The 14972-nt window shown below is 49.1% G+C and overlaps 3 protein-coding genes across 3 annotated transcripts in view; 2 read left to right on the forward strand and 1 right to left on the reverse strand.

Annotated features, from left to right (window-relative positions):
* Window positions 1–12816, reverse strand: part of LOC137427723 (40-kDa huntingtin-associated protein-like) — a 30598-nt gene extending 17782 nt beyond the window's left edge. Inside the window, exons 1-3 of the mRNA XM_078777846.1 lie at window positions 12660–12816; window positions 10890–10936; window positions 5137–5209 (exon numbers count right to left, since the gene is read on the reverse strand). Of these exons, the coding sequence (XP_078633972.1) occupies window positions 5137–5209; window positions 10890–10936; window positions 12660–12718 (179 nt within the window). The 5' untranslated portion in view covers window positions 12719–12816. The remainder of the gene's footprint in view (window positions 1–5136; window positions 5210–10889; window positions 10937–12659) is intronic.
* Window positions 1–14972, forward strand: part of LOC137427722 (uncharacterized) — a 162220-nt gene that overhangs the window by 91767 nt on the left and 55481 nt on the right. The window lies entirely within an intron of this gene.
* Window positions 1–14972, forward strand: part of LOC137427735 (zinc finger BED domain-containing protein 5-like) — a 196192-nt gene that overhangs the window by 61378 nt on the left and 119842 nt on the right. The window lies entirely within an intron of this gene.

The following is a 14972-nucleotide window of genomic DNA, read 5'->3' on the forward strand; positions in this document are numbered from 1 at the left end:
CATCTCCCCTTCCTGTTCAGGCTGGAGTTCCCCAAGGCAGTGTTCTGGGCTCTGTGCTTTTTCTGGTCTTTATCAATTATCTCTCCGACTCTCTGGAAAATCCTCTCTATCTCTTTGCTGATGACTCCACTCTCTGCCGCTCCATTCCTCTTCCCTCAGATCAGCAGTCTGCAGCCTCCTCACTCTCTGACGACCTGGACAAAATCACAGACTGGTCAAACAAGTGGAACATGTCTTTCAATCCTGACAAATCTCACACTCTTACTATGTCTCTCCGAAAAGATCGACTGGACAACCCTCCCATCTACTTTCTCAACAATCCTCTCCAAGAAGTTCTGTCGCTCAAGCTTTTGGGTCTCACTATCTGCCATGATCTTTCTTGGGAAAACCACATTTCCAAGCTGGCCTCCAAAGCCAGTCGCCGACTGGGCATCCTCCGTCGTGTGAAGTCCTTCCTCTGCACACCTGAGCTCCTCACCACATACAAGGCTTTCATCCGCAGCTCAATGGAATACTGTTCTCCCCTATGGGCCGGTGCTCCTGACTCACACCTAGCTCGGCTTCACGCTGTTGAAACCAAAGCTTTCAGAATCATTGGAATCTCCCGTGATGAAGCTATCTCCGACGGCCTTTCACTCACTCACCACAGACAGGTAGGTGGTCTTTCTGTCTTCTACCGACTCCTCTCCGGCCTTGCTCCCCCAGCTCTCTCTGTGCTTTGTCCCCCAAATATTCCTACAGGTCACACAAGATCTGCCAGCAACCCTCTGATGGTTAAACTGCCGAAATCTCGGCTCTCTGCTCACCTTCACTCTTTCATTCCTCTTTTCTCCCGCCTCTGGAACAAACTCCCACACTCCCTTCAATCCCACTCCTCCCTCCAGGTCTTTAAAACAGCTGTTCACCACCATCTCTTATCTTTCCCCATCCAAAACCTTGATCTTTTCTACCCCCACTAATTCACCCCAGATCCACCTTGTTTGAAATTCCAACTTCTTTCCTGGAAGTCCCGGCAGTGTCCATATGTTTTATACCTCTCCCACCCCCCCCCCCCTTCCCATACCTCCCCCCCCCCAAAGCCCTCCCCCTCCCACAGATCTCTCGATGTCCCTGCTCTCAGATGTTGTGTTTGTGTTCCTCCCCTTCTCGCCCCATCTTGTCTACCGCTCCCCATGTTATATGTTTTATGTGTCGGTTTGTCTTTCTGTGTGATTAATGTTAGCTCTTTCACGAGCCTCGATCTTGTATACAAAAAAAAAAATCCCTCGAATGAAGGAAAATCCCATGAATGTCGAGGAAAATCATGCTAATTGTCGTGAAATTGTGCCTAAGTTTGAACCCAGGTGTGTGCGGCTTTTGTCCACTGCGCGGCAGTTATAAGAACTCAGACAGACAGCGCTACGATCATTCCTGTGACATTTATCGTGTGTAATGTTGTGCATACTTAGATGGTGCGTATGATTCCTTTGTTCCAGGCTTGCTTGTGCTAGTTGCAAATCCATTACTGATTCCTATGAATGCTGAATATTGATGTGTTGCTTGTTGGTTTTCTTAACAGGTATTGCTAGAGATCGATTCAGAATTAAACTCACAATCTGAGACAATGTTGTAACTCTGGTTTTTACAACAATTAATTCTGAATCTGAGAATGTGCACACCTCTGTGCACACTGCAGTCCCTCTGTGCACACCTTGCACTTGAATGTAGCTGCCACACTGGTTAATGACCCTCTCGAACCACTACATTTTTGATGAACCCACTCAGCGCACATTGTACATTGAATGGAGTTCACTCCGACACCCTTCCTGCACACAGCACACGGCCACTTCCCAGTTCATTCCATCTCACCACATGCTTTACCACTTGCCATCACCTTCGTTTTTCCGATATTCACCTTCAGACCTTTTGTCTCCATACATTCCTTCCACTTGTTCATCTTCTCCTTCAGTCCATCCATACTTTCTGCAATCAACACCAGATCATCTGCATACGACTCCCACGGTAAACCCTCCTTTACGTTCCAAGCCAGCACCTCCATCACAGCTACAAATAGTAGTGGACTTAGTACCGACCCCTGATGCACTCACACCTTCACCTCAAACTCACCACTGTTCCCGTCCTTCGTCCTTACAGCTGTGCGCGCTCTTTTGTACATTGCCATCACTACTCTGATCAACCATTCCTCCACTCCTAACTTCCTCAATGCCCATGTCACTACTTCACGTGGAACCTGATCGAATGCTTTCTCCAGATCAACAAACCCAAGAAACAACTTCTTCCTTTTCTCCATGTACTTCTCTTGCAACTGCCTCACAATAAAAAGCGCATCTGTCGTTCCTCTTCCTGGCATGAATCCAAACTGCATTTCGTCAATCTTCACTTTCTTCCTTATCCTCCTCTCCAACACCCTTTCCAATACCTTCATTCCATGCTCCAATAACTTTATCGCTCGGTACGAGCCACACTCTAGAGGGTCACCTTTCCCCTTGTATAGCGGGACGAGGGTACTCAGTTCCCAATCCACTGGAATGCGGCCTTCTTTCACCACAAGATTGCAGATCTCTGTCATTCTCTTCACACCCCAATTTCCCGCTGCCTTCAACATATTTCCCACAACTCACGTCGGCCCTCCCGCTTTTCTACTCTTCATTGCTTTTATCGCTTCCTCAACTTCCTTCTCAGTTATCTTCTCTGCCGATTCTAAAACTGGGTTACTCTCTATGTTGCCGTCCCATTCATTCTCTGTATTCAACAGCGTTTCCATATATCTTTTCCATCTTCCTTTAATTCCATCTGGGTCGACAACGATTTGTTCCACTTCATCCTTCAAGCAACTCACCCCCATCACATCACACCTCTCTTTCGCTATCTGCTTTTCAATCCTGAATACCGCTCTCTGACCCTCTTCCAAATCCAAGCGTTCTCCGAACATTTTCCTGCATGCCTCCTGCGCCTTTGCTACCTCTTTCTTTGCAGCCTTCTTGGCTGCCTTATAACTTTCATGCTCTGCCTTTTCTGCCCCCATACCCTTCGCCTTCTGCCACTCCTTGAACTTCTTCCTCTTCTCGTCAATCTTCTTTCCAACTTCATCATCCCACCACCATGTTTCCGAGTGCCTCGGTGGTCCTTTTGTCCATCCACATACCTCACCAACAGCTCCCAACAGACTACCTTTTGTTGACATCCAACCATTTTCAAGCTCAACCACATCATCCTCTACCCTACTCAGCCTCTCTTTTAATGCCTCCCTCACTGTCACCTCTTTCAACCTCCACACCTTCATACCTTCATTCTCAGTTGGTACTTCACCCGCCGAGCTCTCCTCGCACCTTTCACCCTGATGTCGCAGACAACCTAGTGGTGCTGTGAAACAGCCTCCTCCCCCGGGATCACCTTTGTGTCCCGGAGGTGCCCCCTATCTCGTCTACGCACCAGCAGATAGTCAAAACGGTTGTCTTCGACCCACCTGACGTGTATGTAACAAGCTTATTATCCTCTTTCTGGAACTGAGTATTACAAATCAACAAATCAGCTCCATCAGCAAACTCCAAAATCCTTTCACCTTCTCCATTTCTCACACCATATCCGTAACCCCCATGAACTCCCTCAAAGCCGTCCATTCTCCTTCCCACATGTCCATTTAGGTCTCCTCCTACCACAACAACTTCCTCATCTTTCACGTTTTCCATCAGCTTCTCTATCGCACACCAGAACTTGTCCTTCTCTGATCGGCATGGCCTCCACAATTTAACATGAGCAACCTGTTCTCATGTTGTATCCCAAATTTGGTAGCATTCTGACTGGTGGGTCTGGAGAATAAGATTTTTGAAGGAATTTACTAAGTAAGCCATTTTGAGCTACTTAAAATCACATGACCGAAACGAGCTTTGCAATACCTGTTAACAATCAGGAGCGGAACCTTGCTGCCAAATTTCAGCTGGATTGGCCCAGCGGTTGGGCCAGAGAACTCAAAATAGGAGACGGACGGACGTTGCACCTTGACAATACCTTATCTGGAATTCCAGAAAAGCTAATAAATCATGGTCCCAGTAGTTGCCTCACGGTGCAGTTCCAGATACAAATTACAGGCTTAAATTCCAGGAACAAATTACACTTTTCCACCGAGCCCAAATATTTTCGTCCTTCACCCAATGTATGCATGTACAAGCTCTTCCGTGACTGTTAGACACAAAGTTCACGCCAATGTCGAAAACCATACAGGTATAACTAAAGCAATGACCGATCAGGCTAGGACAACAGCTGTTCACCACCATCCTTCAATGGTATAAGAATACAAATAATATCTACCAAAGTACAAACTCGGAACAAAATTTGTGACAGTTTTCCAGCTTTGTTCGTTTCCAAAGGTGAACCAGTGCCCTTTTACAGAAGTAATATATTTCTGTAAATTAATAACTTTTCAAGATTATCGAAATCTCCCCCGATGAAGCTGAGTCTATGGACCTATCGGTTTTCATCGCAGACAGGTCGTTGGTCTCTCTGTCTTCTTTCTTGTCTTGTACCTACTGCTCTTTCTGTGCTTTGGCCCACCCAGGTTTCTGCATGGTGTACGCAGTCCACCATAAACTCCCTTCTGATGAAACTACCTAAAACTAGGATCACTGCTCACCTCCACTCATTCATTCCTCTTTTTCCCACCTGTGAAATCAACTTCCACATCCTCTTCAATCACATTTTTCCCTCCCAAGTCTTCAAAACAGCTGTTCACCACCATCCCAGATTTTTTACCCTCATTAACCATTCCCCCCCCCCCCACCCCCACCCTTATGGCCTCCAAGCTCACCTCCTTCCAAATTTTCAGTTTTCTCTTCCTGAAAGTTTGTCTCTGTATCCATCTTGTCCTCCCCTACCTTTCATTCCTCCCCACACCAATTATTTGTCCGTCTCCCTCTTTTTTGTCTTTCAGCCTTTCTCCACTCTTCTTTTTATTCTGTTGCGTCCTGATCCATCCAGTGTTAGAGCTCTCCCACGAGCCTTGACCCTCTGTATTAAAAAAAATAAAATACAAGACCCTCCATATTTCCTTACCGTCCCAATAATATTGGAAATACGGTGTATGTTTAAACTCGACATGCAGAACGAGCGATATGAAGGCTCCGACATCGTTTGGCTCACCGGGCCTGGGCGAGGCTGCAAAATCCTGCATATTGTAGGCAGTCTTGTTGTTTTAGCTCTTTGGATAGATGCCCTGAAAAAAAAAAACCACAAAATCACACAAAACACAAATGTGAATCTTCATTTCCGTGTGAAACTGCGATTCGACCTCACACGCACTGTACACTTCCCGCAAATTGATTAAACTAGGGCATGCCCGTACTATATCTATATCTAAAATTATATCCCCCCCTCTATTTACATGAAATGGTTTGGTTCATGAAATGTTTTGGTTCATTCGCAACGCCAAAGCGAACGGCGAACGCTTTACATGAAATGGTTTGGTTCATGAAATGTGTTGGTCCATTCGCAACGCCAAAGCGAACGGCGAACGGCTTGCGAGTACAGTGACAATCCCCCCCCCCCCCCTCTATTTAGATGAAATGGTTTTTATTAGTTTTAAAACATAGTTTAACGCCAACATAGCGCCAACATAGTTTGCAAACGTGAAATAAATGAATACGCTCTCAAATGTGCCATCCGAGGCAGAGTGTGTCCGCCACGTTCGGCACACGCGATAGCTCGCTGCTCTCTGATTGGTTGAATCGTTTTTTGGACATAGCTCGGTAAGTACTTGTCCGATTAATATGAAACCTTGAAAAGGCACATCCTCGGGTCCCCAGCAATATACCTGGCAAGTTTAAAGTATATCGGACCCGTGGTTGTCGAGAAACAGCGGTCACAGACAAACAAACGTACAAACGTACAAACAAACACACAGAGATTACTGGAATTATAGATAGATAACTTGCAGTTTGTCAACAATCTCTCTGATGCAAGCAAGGTCCGACCTATGAAAGCCAAAGACACTGCGTCTTCACCATATTGGTGCCGTACCTACATGCTGGAGCATCTTGCCTCATCAATGGAACCGGAAACCATCAGGCACTGGCTTCACAAACCAGCTGGTTAGGACCGCTAAGACATCATTAAAAAAATATATATATAAAAAAAAATAAACCGCTAAGACATCATTGCCGCAGCGTAATCACATGCATGTGCACGTAATCATGTGCAGGAACTTCAACGTAGGAGAAAGCCATTAAAGGCCCATCAAGCATGTGCAATGGTTGCCAACCGATGGTTGTTTGTCAGCACTCCATCCTTATTAAATGCTGAGCATCAAGCAAGGAAGCAGCCCGTACCATTTTTGAAGTCTTGGTACGATTTGCCGGGGTTGCATTTGAACCTCTGACCTCCCAGACTCAGAGCAGACCCTCAAACTATTACGTCACCGAGTGCCCTGAGGTGCGAGGAGTACTTAGTTTGCCAACTGTGCATTAAGAAAAGGTGTACATGATGATACAAGGTTAGCATCTACAGCTCTCCAACAAATGTGCCATAATGAGTATGGCGGCCATGATGGTGTAATAAAAAGGAGTAGCAGTCACTCCTTTTCTTGGTTTGAAAAAGCTGCAAAACTGGTAACCAAAGAAAGTATGGCAGCACGGTGTGCTAAATCGGAATTGGTGATTCAGCGATAGAAAATGGCGATACAAGAAAAATATTGTCGTGTGGAGTGCTCTCAGTTAAGACCGAGAGTAAGCCACGGATGGAAACGAGTGTTAATGAAGGCGTTCACTTCAATTGATGGCGGATGATATGCGAGCAGAAAGAAGACTACTGACTGACCTGTACGGTCCCTGCGCAGGCGTCTTCACCCTGCAAATCAACTCAACCCAAGACGGATGTAAAATGTACAAAAATAATATTTATTGAACGGAACCCGAAACAATGGAAGGCGCCGATAAAAACTAAAACCTAGGTTGGGATCCCACACACCTCACTTCAACAACAGACAAAGGAAGAATTAATGAAAGGAACCGTTGTGTTCTGTGTGGTGCAGCTTATCTCTGTCTGCAGTGGAATCTCCCACGATGAAGCTAACTCCAAGGGCCTCTCACTCACTCACTGCAGGCAGGTTGGTGGTCTTTCCGTCTTCGACCGACTCCTCTCTGGCCTTGCCCCCCCCCAGCTCTCTCTGGGCTCTGTCCCGCAAATATTCCTACAGGTCGCACAAGATCTGCCTGCAACCCTCTTATGGTTAAACTGCCAAAATCAAGACTCTCTGCTCACCTTCACTCCTTCATTCCTCTTTTCTCCCGCTTCTGGAACAAACTCCCTCACTCTCTTCAATCCCACTCCACCCTCCAGGTCTTTAAAACAGCTGTTCACCACCATCTCTTATCTTCCCCCATCCAAAACCTTGATCTTTTCTACCCCCACTAATTTCACCCCAATTCCACTTTTTTGAAATACCAACTTCTGTCCTGGAAGTCCTTGGTGTCCTTGTGTTTTATACTTCTCCCTCCCCCCCCCCCCCCCCTTTCCCACGCCTCCTCCACCCAAGCCCTCTCCCTTCCACACATCTCCCTGCTCTCAAATGTTGTGTTTGTGTGCTTCCCCTTCTCTCCCCATCTTGTCTTCCGCTCCCTCTTTTTATATATTTTGTTTGTCTGGTTGATTTGTTTGTGAAGTAAATGTTAGCTCTTTCACGAGCCTCGATTCAGTATACAAAAAAAAAAAAAAAAAAAGTGTCAGGGATCGTCTGGCTCGAGCACAGTCCGGACGTAGTTCCGGTGTTAGCGGGAGGAAGGCCGACAGGTCGTTGGCGCGAACCAGTCTTTGACACCCCCTTGCTCGCACACTGCAGCGGCAAGCCTTAGGTCCCCGCTTGCAATGTCCGGAACCAACGGAGAGAGAGTCGATGGCGGAGGAAAGCGTAAGGGGCAGCAGGAGAAGAAGGGAAGCGAGTCCAACGCGAGAAGCGGTCCAGCGCAGGAAGGCAGTCCAAAACGAGAGGGCAGAAGAAGAAGGGGACAAAATGTCAGCCAGCGAGTTGCTTTATCGCTCGTCGTCTGACGTCATCGGCCCTCCCAACCAATCAGCGAGTCGCTTCTTGCTCGCCCCTCACGTCCCCCAATCCGAAGGAAGTTTCTTGCCCCTCCCCTGGCCAATCACCAGTCCTCTCCCACTCCGCCAATCTGCGGCCCTCGTCCTGTGGTGTCTTCCTTCTACCAATCCCAGGGAAGCTTATTGCCCCTCCCTCGACCAATCACTAGCTCTTCCTTACACTGCCAATCGGCGGCCTGCTTCTTACTCGCCCTGCCTCGATCTCCCCATCAACCCCTCGACCAATCCTTCACAAGGTGGGCGTGGCCTCAGCCTGCCTGAGCAATGAGTGTTGCCATGCAAGTTCGTGATGTAGCTGACTGCAGCTCCATCGGCAGTGCCCCGAACTGCCTTCGGGTGAGTCTTGTTGTCCCCCGTCGCACCGCGGAGCGAAAGGGGGACAATGGTTTTCCCCTCCGTCCGTGTGTCCGTGTGCGTGCGTGCGTGCGTGCGTGCATGCGTAAGCGAAGGACCGAATTCTAATTTGGTGTGTGGGTGCAATTAGGCATATGGAAGAACCCTATTGAAAATTAGGTCGCCATGTCCAAATCCAAGATGGCCACCGCCATGTATGTCTGACGCCATGTATGTCTGAACCTTGTGAGCAGAATATCTTGAAAAATAAGCGAAGTACCAACTTCTAACCTGGCGTGTGGGTGTATCTAGGCATAAGGAAGAACGCTATTGAAAATTGGGTTGCCATGTCAAAATCCAAGATGGCCACCACCATATATATGTCTGAACCTTGTGAGCGGAATATCTTGAAAAATAAGCGAAGTACAAACTTCTAACCTGGCGTGTGGGTGTATCTAGGCATAAGGAAGAACGCTATTGAAAATTGGGTCGCCATGTCAAAATCCAAGATGGCCGCCACCATATATATGTCTGAACCTTGTGAGCGGAATATCTTGAAAAATAAGCGAAGTACCAACTTCTAATCTGGTGTGTGGGTGTATCTACGCATAAGGAAGAACGCTATTGAAAATTGGGTCGCCACGTCGAAATTCAAGATGGCCACCGCCAAGTATGTCTGAACCTTGTGAGCGGAATATCTTGAAAAATAAGCGAAGTACCAGCTTCTAATCTAGTGTGTAGGTGTATTCAGGCATAAGGAAGAACGCTATTGAAAATTAGGTCGCCACGTCAAAATCCAAGATGGCCGCCACCATATATATGTCTGAACCTTGTGAGCGAAATATCTTGAAAAATAAACGAACTACTAACTTCTAATCTGGTGCGTGGGTTTATCTACGCATAAGGGAGAACGCTATTGAAAATTGGGTCACCACGTCAAAATCCAAGATGGCCGCCTTGCGTCTTCCACTTTGTCAACTCACATCACTTCAACGACGGGGGACCTGGGCGTAACGCTTGTTGTTCTTGCGGCGAAGGGGAATTTAAGTAGTGTTTGTGTGGTGTTACCAATGGGCCTAACTAATGTCTATGGTGCGTTGCCATACGGGACACATGGATGATCACAGGTTTGACACACCGGGGAATTAGCTTAATCCCTATTCTACTTATCACAAAGCCATCCTTGTATGACCACAAATAAACACTTAATCCAACATACGGGCTAGACAGGTCCTCTACTTATTTACATCGAGATGGTTCTTCTTCTTCACGACAACCGGAGCATGATACCAACACAGATCTACCTGAATCTATATATATATATATGTCACTACCCCACCGACATAACAATATATACCGCATAAGGCAAAACTGACAACATTTGGACGAGGTGACCCCATTATAGCTAGGAAAACTCAACCATGGCTGCAACTTTGATAAATGTTCCGTTCCGATCATATACTACAACTACTACTACTTTTCTTCTTCAACAGCCACCATTAAGGAAATATGACCTTTCATGAACCGGCTGCTTTGGCCTAACATTCGACTGGAGCTTTGGGCAGGAATTTGTAATTTGTTCAGGGTGTCGGCTCCAACTCTTCGCTGACATCTTTAAGGGCCACCAGCTAATGATAGCAGACGAGACGCCCAGCTTAATGTCCATCCGATGGACGGCACATTCTGTGATCAATAACCCTGCCAGTTTAGGGTCGGGTTGGGAATCAAAGCGAGAACATGCAGCTTAAAGATAAATGTTCTACTCTCTGCAGCATTCTGTCAGACTACCTCTCCATGTCAGACTACCTCTCCATGTCAGACTACCTCTCCATGTCAGACTACCTCTCCATGTCAGACTACCTCTCCATGTCAGACTACCTCTCCATGTCAGACTACCTCTCCATGTCAGACTACCTCTCCATGTCAGACTACCTCTCCATGTCAGACTACCTCTCCATGTCAGACTACCTCTCCATGTCAGACTACCTCTCCATGTCAGACTACCTCCCCATTCATAAATAACGTAAAAATACAGAAAGCAAAATATTCAGTGTCGGTTTTATTTATATTCACAAATGATATTCGCAATAACTCCAAGAATATGCTAAGCGCTGTTACCTCTGGCACCAAAGGTGGATGGATGGTGGTTATGTTTTCACCCCTGTCTGTCTGTCTGTTTGTCCATGAACAGGATATCTCAAAAAGCTGTGGACCGACTCGGACAAAATTTGGTGGATAAATTGGGTCGGTGATAAGGACGAAATGATTAGATTTTGGTGAAGATCTGGATCCAGATCCGACCTATCAGTGACTAGAAAAGGTAAAGTGTTCAGCCAGACAGAGGTATGCTCTCTCCCGAGTACAGTTTAGTTCATGGGATGTGTTTGTGGAGATCGTTTCTCTATTTTCACCTCGTCAAAATAACGATACAGAAGACGATTTATTAATTTACAGCCTTGGAAACTCACCAAATTGTTCACCTGCTTCTGCAAGGTTTGGTTTTCTGAGAAATCGTCTGCAAGGTAAGAATGACACCAACACATCAAAATGAATCCTCCATCATCGCACCACATCAAAATGAATCCTCCATCATCGCACCACATCAAAATGAATCCTCCATCATCGCACCACATCAAAATGAATCCTCCATCATCGCACCACATCAAAATGAATCCTCCATCATCGCACCACATCAACATGAATGTTCCATCATCACACCACATCAACATGAATCCTCCATCATCGCACCACATCAAAATGAATCCTCCATCATCGCACCACATCAAAATGAATCCTCCATCATCGCACCACATCAAAATGAATGCTCCATCATCACACCACATCAACATGAATCCTCCATCATCGCACCACATCAACATGAATCCTCCATCATCACACCACATCAAAATGAATCCTCCATCATCACACCACATCAAAATGAATCCTCCATCATAACACTACATCAAAATGAATGCTCCATCATCACACCACATCAACATGAATCCTCCATCATCGCACCACATCAACATGAATCCTCCATCATCACACCACATCAAAATGAATCCTCCATCATCGCACCACATCAAAATGAATCCTCCATCATCGCACCACATCAAAATGAATCCTCCATCATCACACCACATCAACATGAATCCTCCATCATCGCACCACATCAACATGAATCCTCCATCGTCACACCACATCAAAATGAATCCTCCATCATCACACCACATCAAAATGAATCCTCCATCATCACACTACATCAACATGAATCCTCCATCATCGCACCACATCAAAATGAATCCTCCATCATCGCACCACATCAACATGAATCCTCCATCATCGCACCACATCAACATGAATCCTCCATCATCACACTACATCAAAATGAATCCTCCATCATCACACTACATCAAAATGAATCCTCCATCATCACACTACATCAAAATGAATCCTCCATCATCGCACCACATCAAAATGAATCCTCCATCATCACACCACATCAAAATGAATCCTCCATCATCACACTACATCAACATGAATCCTCCATCAAACAATGCTTATATAATTATAATAACCTGCCCTTGCTGGCCAGAACCACACTACAAATACACAGGAATGTTGACCAGAATAAAATCAGTTTTTGTGCTTCGACAATTCAACGCAACATCAGCAGCGATTCGAAACCCAAATAAATACTGTGCTGCAATGTTGTTATTGAGGAATTACATTAATTTATTAAATGGAGATTTATTTTGTGAAAATTTGCGAAGGCTTGGAGCTGTCTGGCTCTGGGTCTCATTCCTGATGGAATATCAACAAACCAACGAAACTCACATCTTGCCGGGGTGCTGCATTATGGAGCACGCCATTCTTTGGAAAAGGCGATAAGCCGGCTGTCCTTTGGTTCTAATCTGACAATGTGGAATGGATTTATAGAGCCCTCGCAGGGACTAAAGTATCCTTACGAGGATCTCCATCCATGTTGGAGAATCCAACTGCAGATTATAACAAATGAACATCCTGAGAACACCACAGAACAAGCCATTTGCAAACAAAGTCCGAGAATGGTTTTTGATGTGTCATAAATCGCAAAACATCCAGTAAGGATCTGTAAAGGAGCTTCAGTGTCAGTATTGAACATACTCCCCAAATTCTCCCGTGTGGGAAGTGTATACTGTTCCGAAATGACGGTGGATTTAAACATCACAAATCCAAGAAGTTAGGCCAAACGTCACCTCCGGAGTTTGCTGGAGATCCCGCGGTATCTCGCCCAAAACTCAGCGTCGTTTTCCATTGATTTTTGTGGTTACTTTGCCGAATTCGAATTGATTCACAAATGCATCTACAACGGAAAACCGGAAGCAATGCGTTGATAACCGGACGCAATACACCGCCTGAAAATCTGGGAACGTCTACACCGATCATTTTCTTTCTTTCGACTGTCGACGTCATCAGAGATGGTAAATTGTATATAAATAAATAATCTAAACTTGTGTGCTGATACCTGTAAAGCGCGGCGTTACGCGCGCTGCTTGTGAGCAAGGAGGAAGCGGACAAGCGGTAACATATAAACGTCTTTATTGTAAGACTGCACTGTAACACTGTACTGTTCCGGGCTGGGCCTGGGCGCCCGGTGTATCTCATGAGGCCACGCCTACCCCTGGTGCGTGGCCACCGCCCACTTGGTGCGTGGAATGATGTCACCACGCCAGTGGGCTTTTGTGTCCGCCACACGCGCCCCCCCAGAATTCCCGCGCACCTGGAGGGCCAGTTTGCGGGGCAGACGAATGACCCGGCCGAAGCGCCCCCTGGCGATCGGCGGCGTCCGGGGTGCAGGGATACCAGGTGGGATGCCCCTGGCTGCCCCTGGGATGGGTGCAGGACCGGGGGGCGCCGTGGCGGTGGGGCTGGGCGGTGCCGGGGGTCCGCCCGCAGGAGGGCGGCCCCGACGTGGGGGTCGGGCCACTGGCGGTGGATGGTCCACATCGAGGTGGGCCGGCTTGAGGCGGTCTACCGAAACGCGGTCAGGAGTACCGCCGATGTCCAGGGTGAAGTGCTTCGCCCCGGTCTCCAGCACGCGGAAAGGCCCGTCGTACGGGGGCCGCAGTGGTGTCCGATGGGCATCGTGGCGGACGAAGACGTACTCCGCCGTGCGAAGCTCCGGGGCGACGTGCGTCGGTGGGTGCCCGTGGCATGCCGTTGGCACCGGGGCGAACCTCTGGGCGGTCTCTTGCAGAGCGGAGCGCTGCTGTGCCACGGACCATGGTGCCGTGGAGTCGGGGAGGAACTCGCCCGGCACCCGCAGCGGTTGCCCGAAGACCAACTCCGCCGCGGATGCGCGCAGGTCCTCCTTGGGCGCCGTCCGGAGGCCCAGCAGGACCCAGGGGAGCCTGTCGACCCAGCCGCCGTCGCGGAGGGTGGCCCGGAGCGCGGCCTTCAATGAGCGGTGAAATCGCTCACACAGGCCGTTAGCCTGGGGGTGGTAGGCCGTGGTTCGGTGCAGCCGGACCCCGAGCCCCTGCGCAACCGCCCCCCAGAGCTCCGAGGTGAACTGGGGGCCAAGGTCGGATGAGATGTCTGAGGGGGCGCCGAACCGGGCGACCCAGGTGGCGATGAAAGCCTGCGCGACATCGGCCGCCGTTGTCGACGCCAAGGGCACGGCCTCCGGCCACCGGGTGGTGCGGTCCACCATGGTGAGGACGTAGGTGAAACCCCGCGAGGGGGGCAGAGGTCCCACCAGGTCCACGTGGACGTGGTCAAACCGGCGTTCCGGCACCGTGAAAGGGGCCAACGGGGCCTGGGTGTGCCGGTGCACCTTGGCGCGCTGGCACGCGAGGCACGTCCTGGCCCAGCCGCGGACGGCCTTCCGGAGGCCATGCCAGACGAACTTGTCTGCGATCAGCCTTTGGGAGGCCCTCGCGCCCGGGTGGGACAGGCCGTGGATGGCGTCAAACACCTGGCACTGCCAGCCCGCGGGCACAATGGGGCGAGGACGCCCGAGGGAGACGTCGCACAAGAGGGCCGCCCCCGCGCCGTCGAACGGCACCTCGGTGACGCGGAGGCCCGTGACGGCGGTCCGCAAGGCCTGGACGTCGGGGTCAGCGGCCTGGTCCGCTGCCATCCGGGCATAGTCGATGCCGAGGTGGACTGCGTGGGCGACGGCCCGGGAAAGGCAATCCGCCACCGGGTTGTCCTTCCCCGCGACGTGCTGGATGTCCGTCGTGTACTCGGACACGGCCGAGAGGTGACGCTGCTGCCGGGCCGACCACGGCTCGGTGACCTTGCCCATCGCGAAGATCAGCGGCTTGTGGTCGACGAAGGCAGTGAACGCCCGGCCCTCGAGCAGATGGCGGAAGTGCCTGACCGCCAAGTGAAGTCCGAGCAACTCGCGGTCGAAGGTACTGTAACGGCGTTCGGGCGGGCGAAGCTGCCGGCTAAAGAACGCCAGCGGTTGCCAAGCTCCACGCACCCATTGCTCGTGCACCGCGCCCACCGCGTAGTCCAAGGCATCGGTGGTGAGGGCGATCGGTGCATCGGGCGCCGGGTGC

Source organism: Myxine glutinosa, chromosome 5, assembly GCF_964187855.1.
Source record: "Myxine glutinosa chromosome 5, kmMyxGlut1.1, whole genome shotgun sequence".
NCBI classification, from domain to species: domain Eukaryota; kingdom Metazoa; phylum Chordata; class Myxini; order Myxiniformes; family Myxinidae; genus Myxine; species Myxine glutinosa.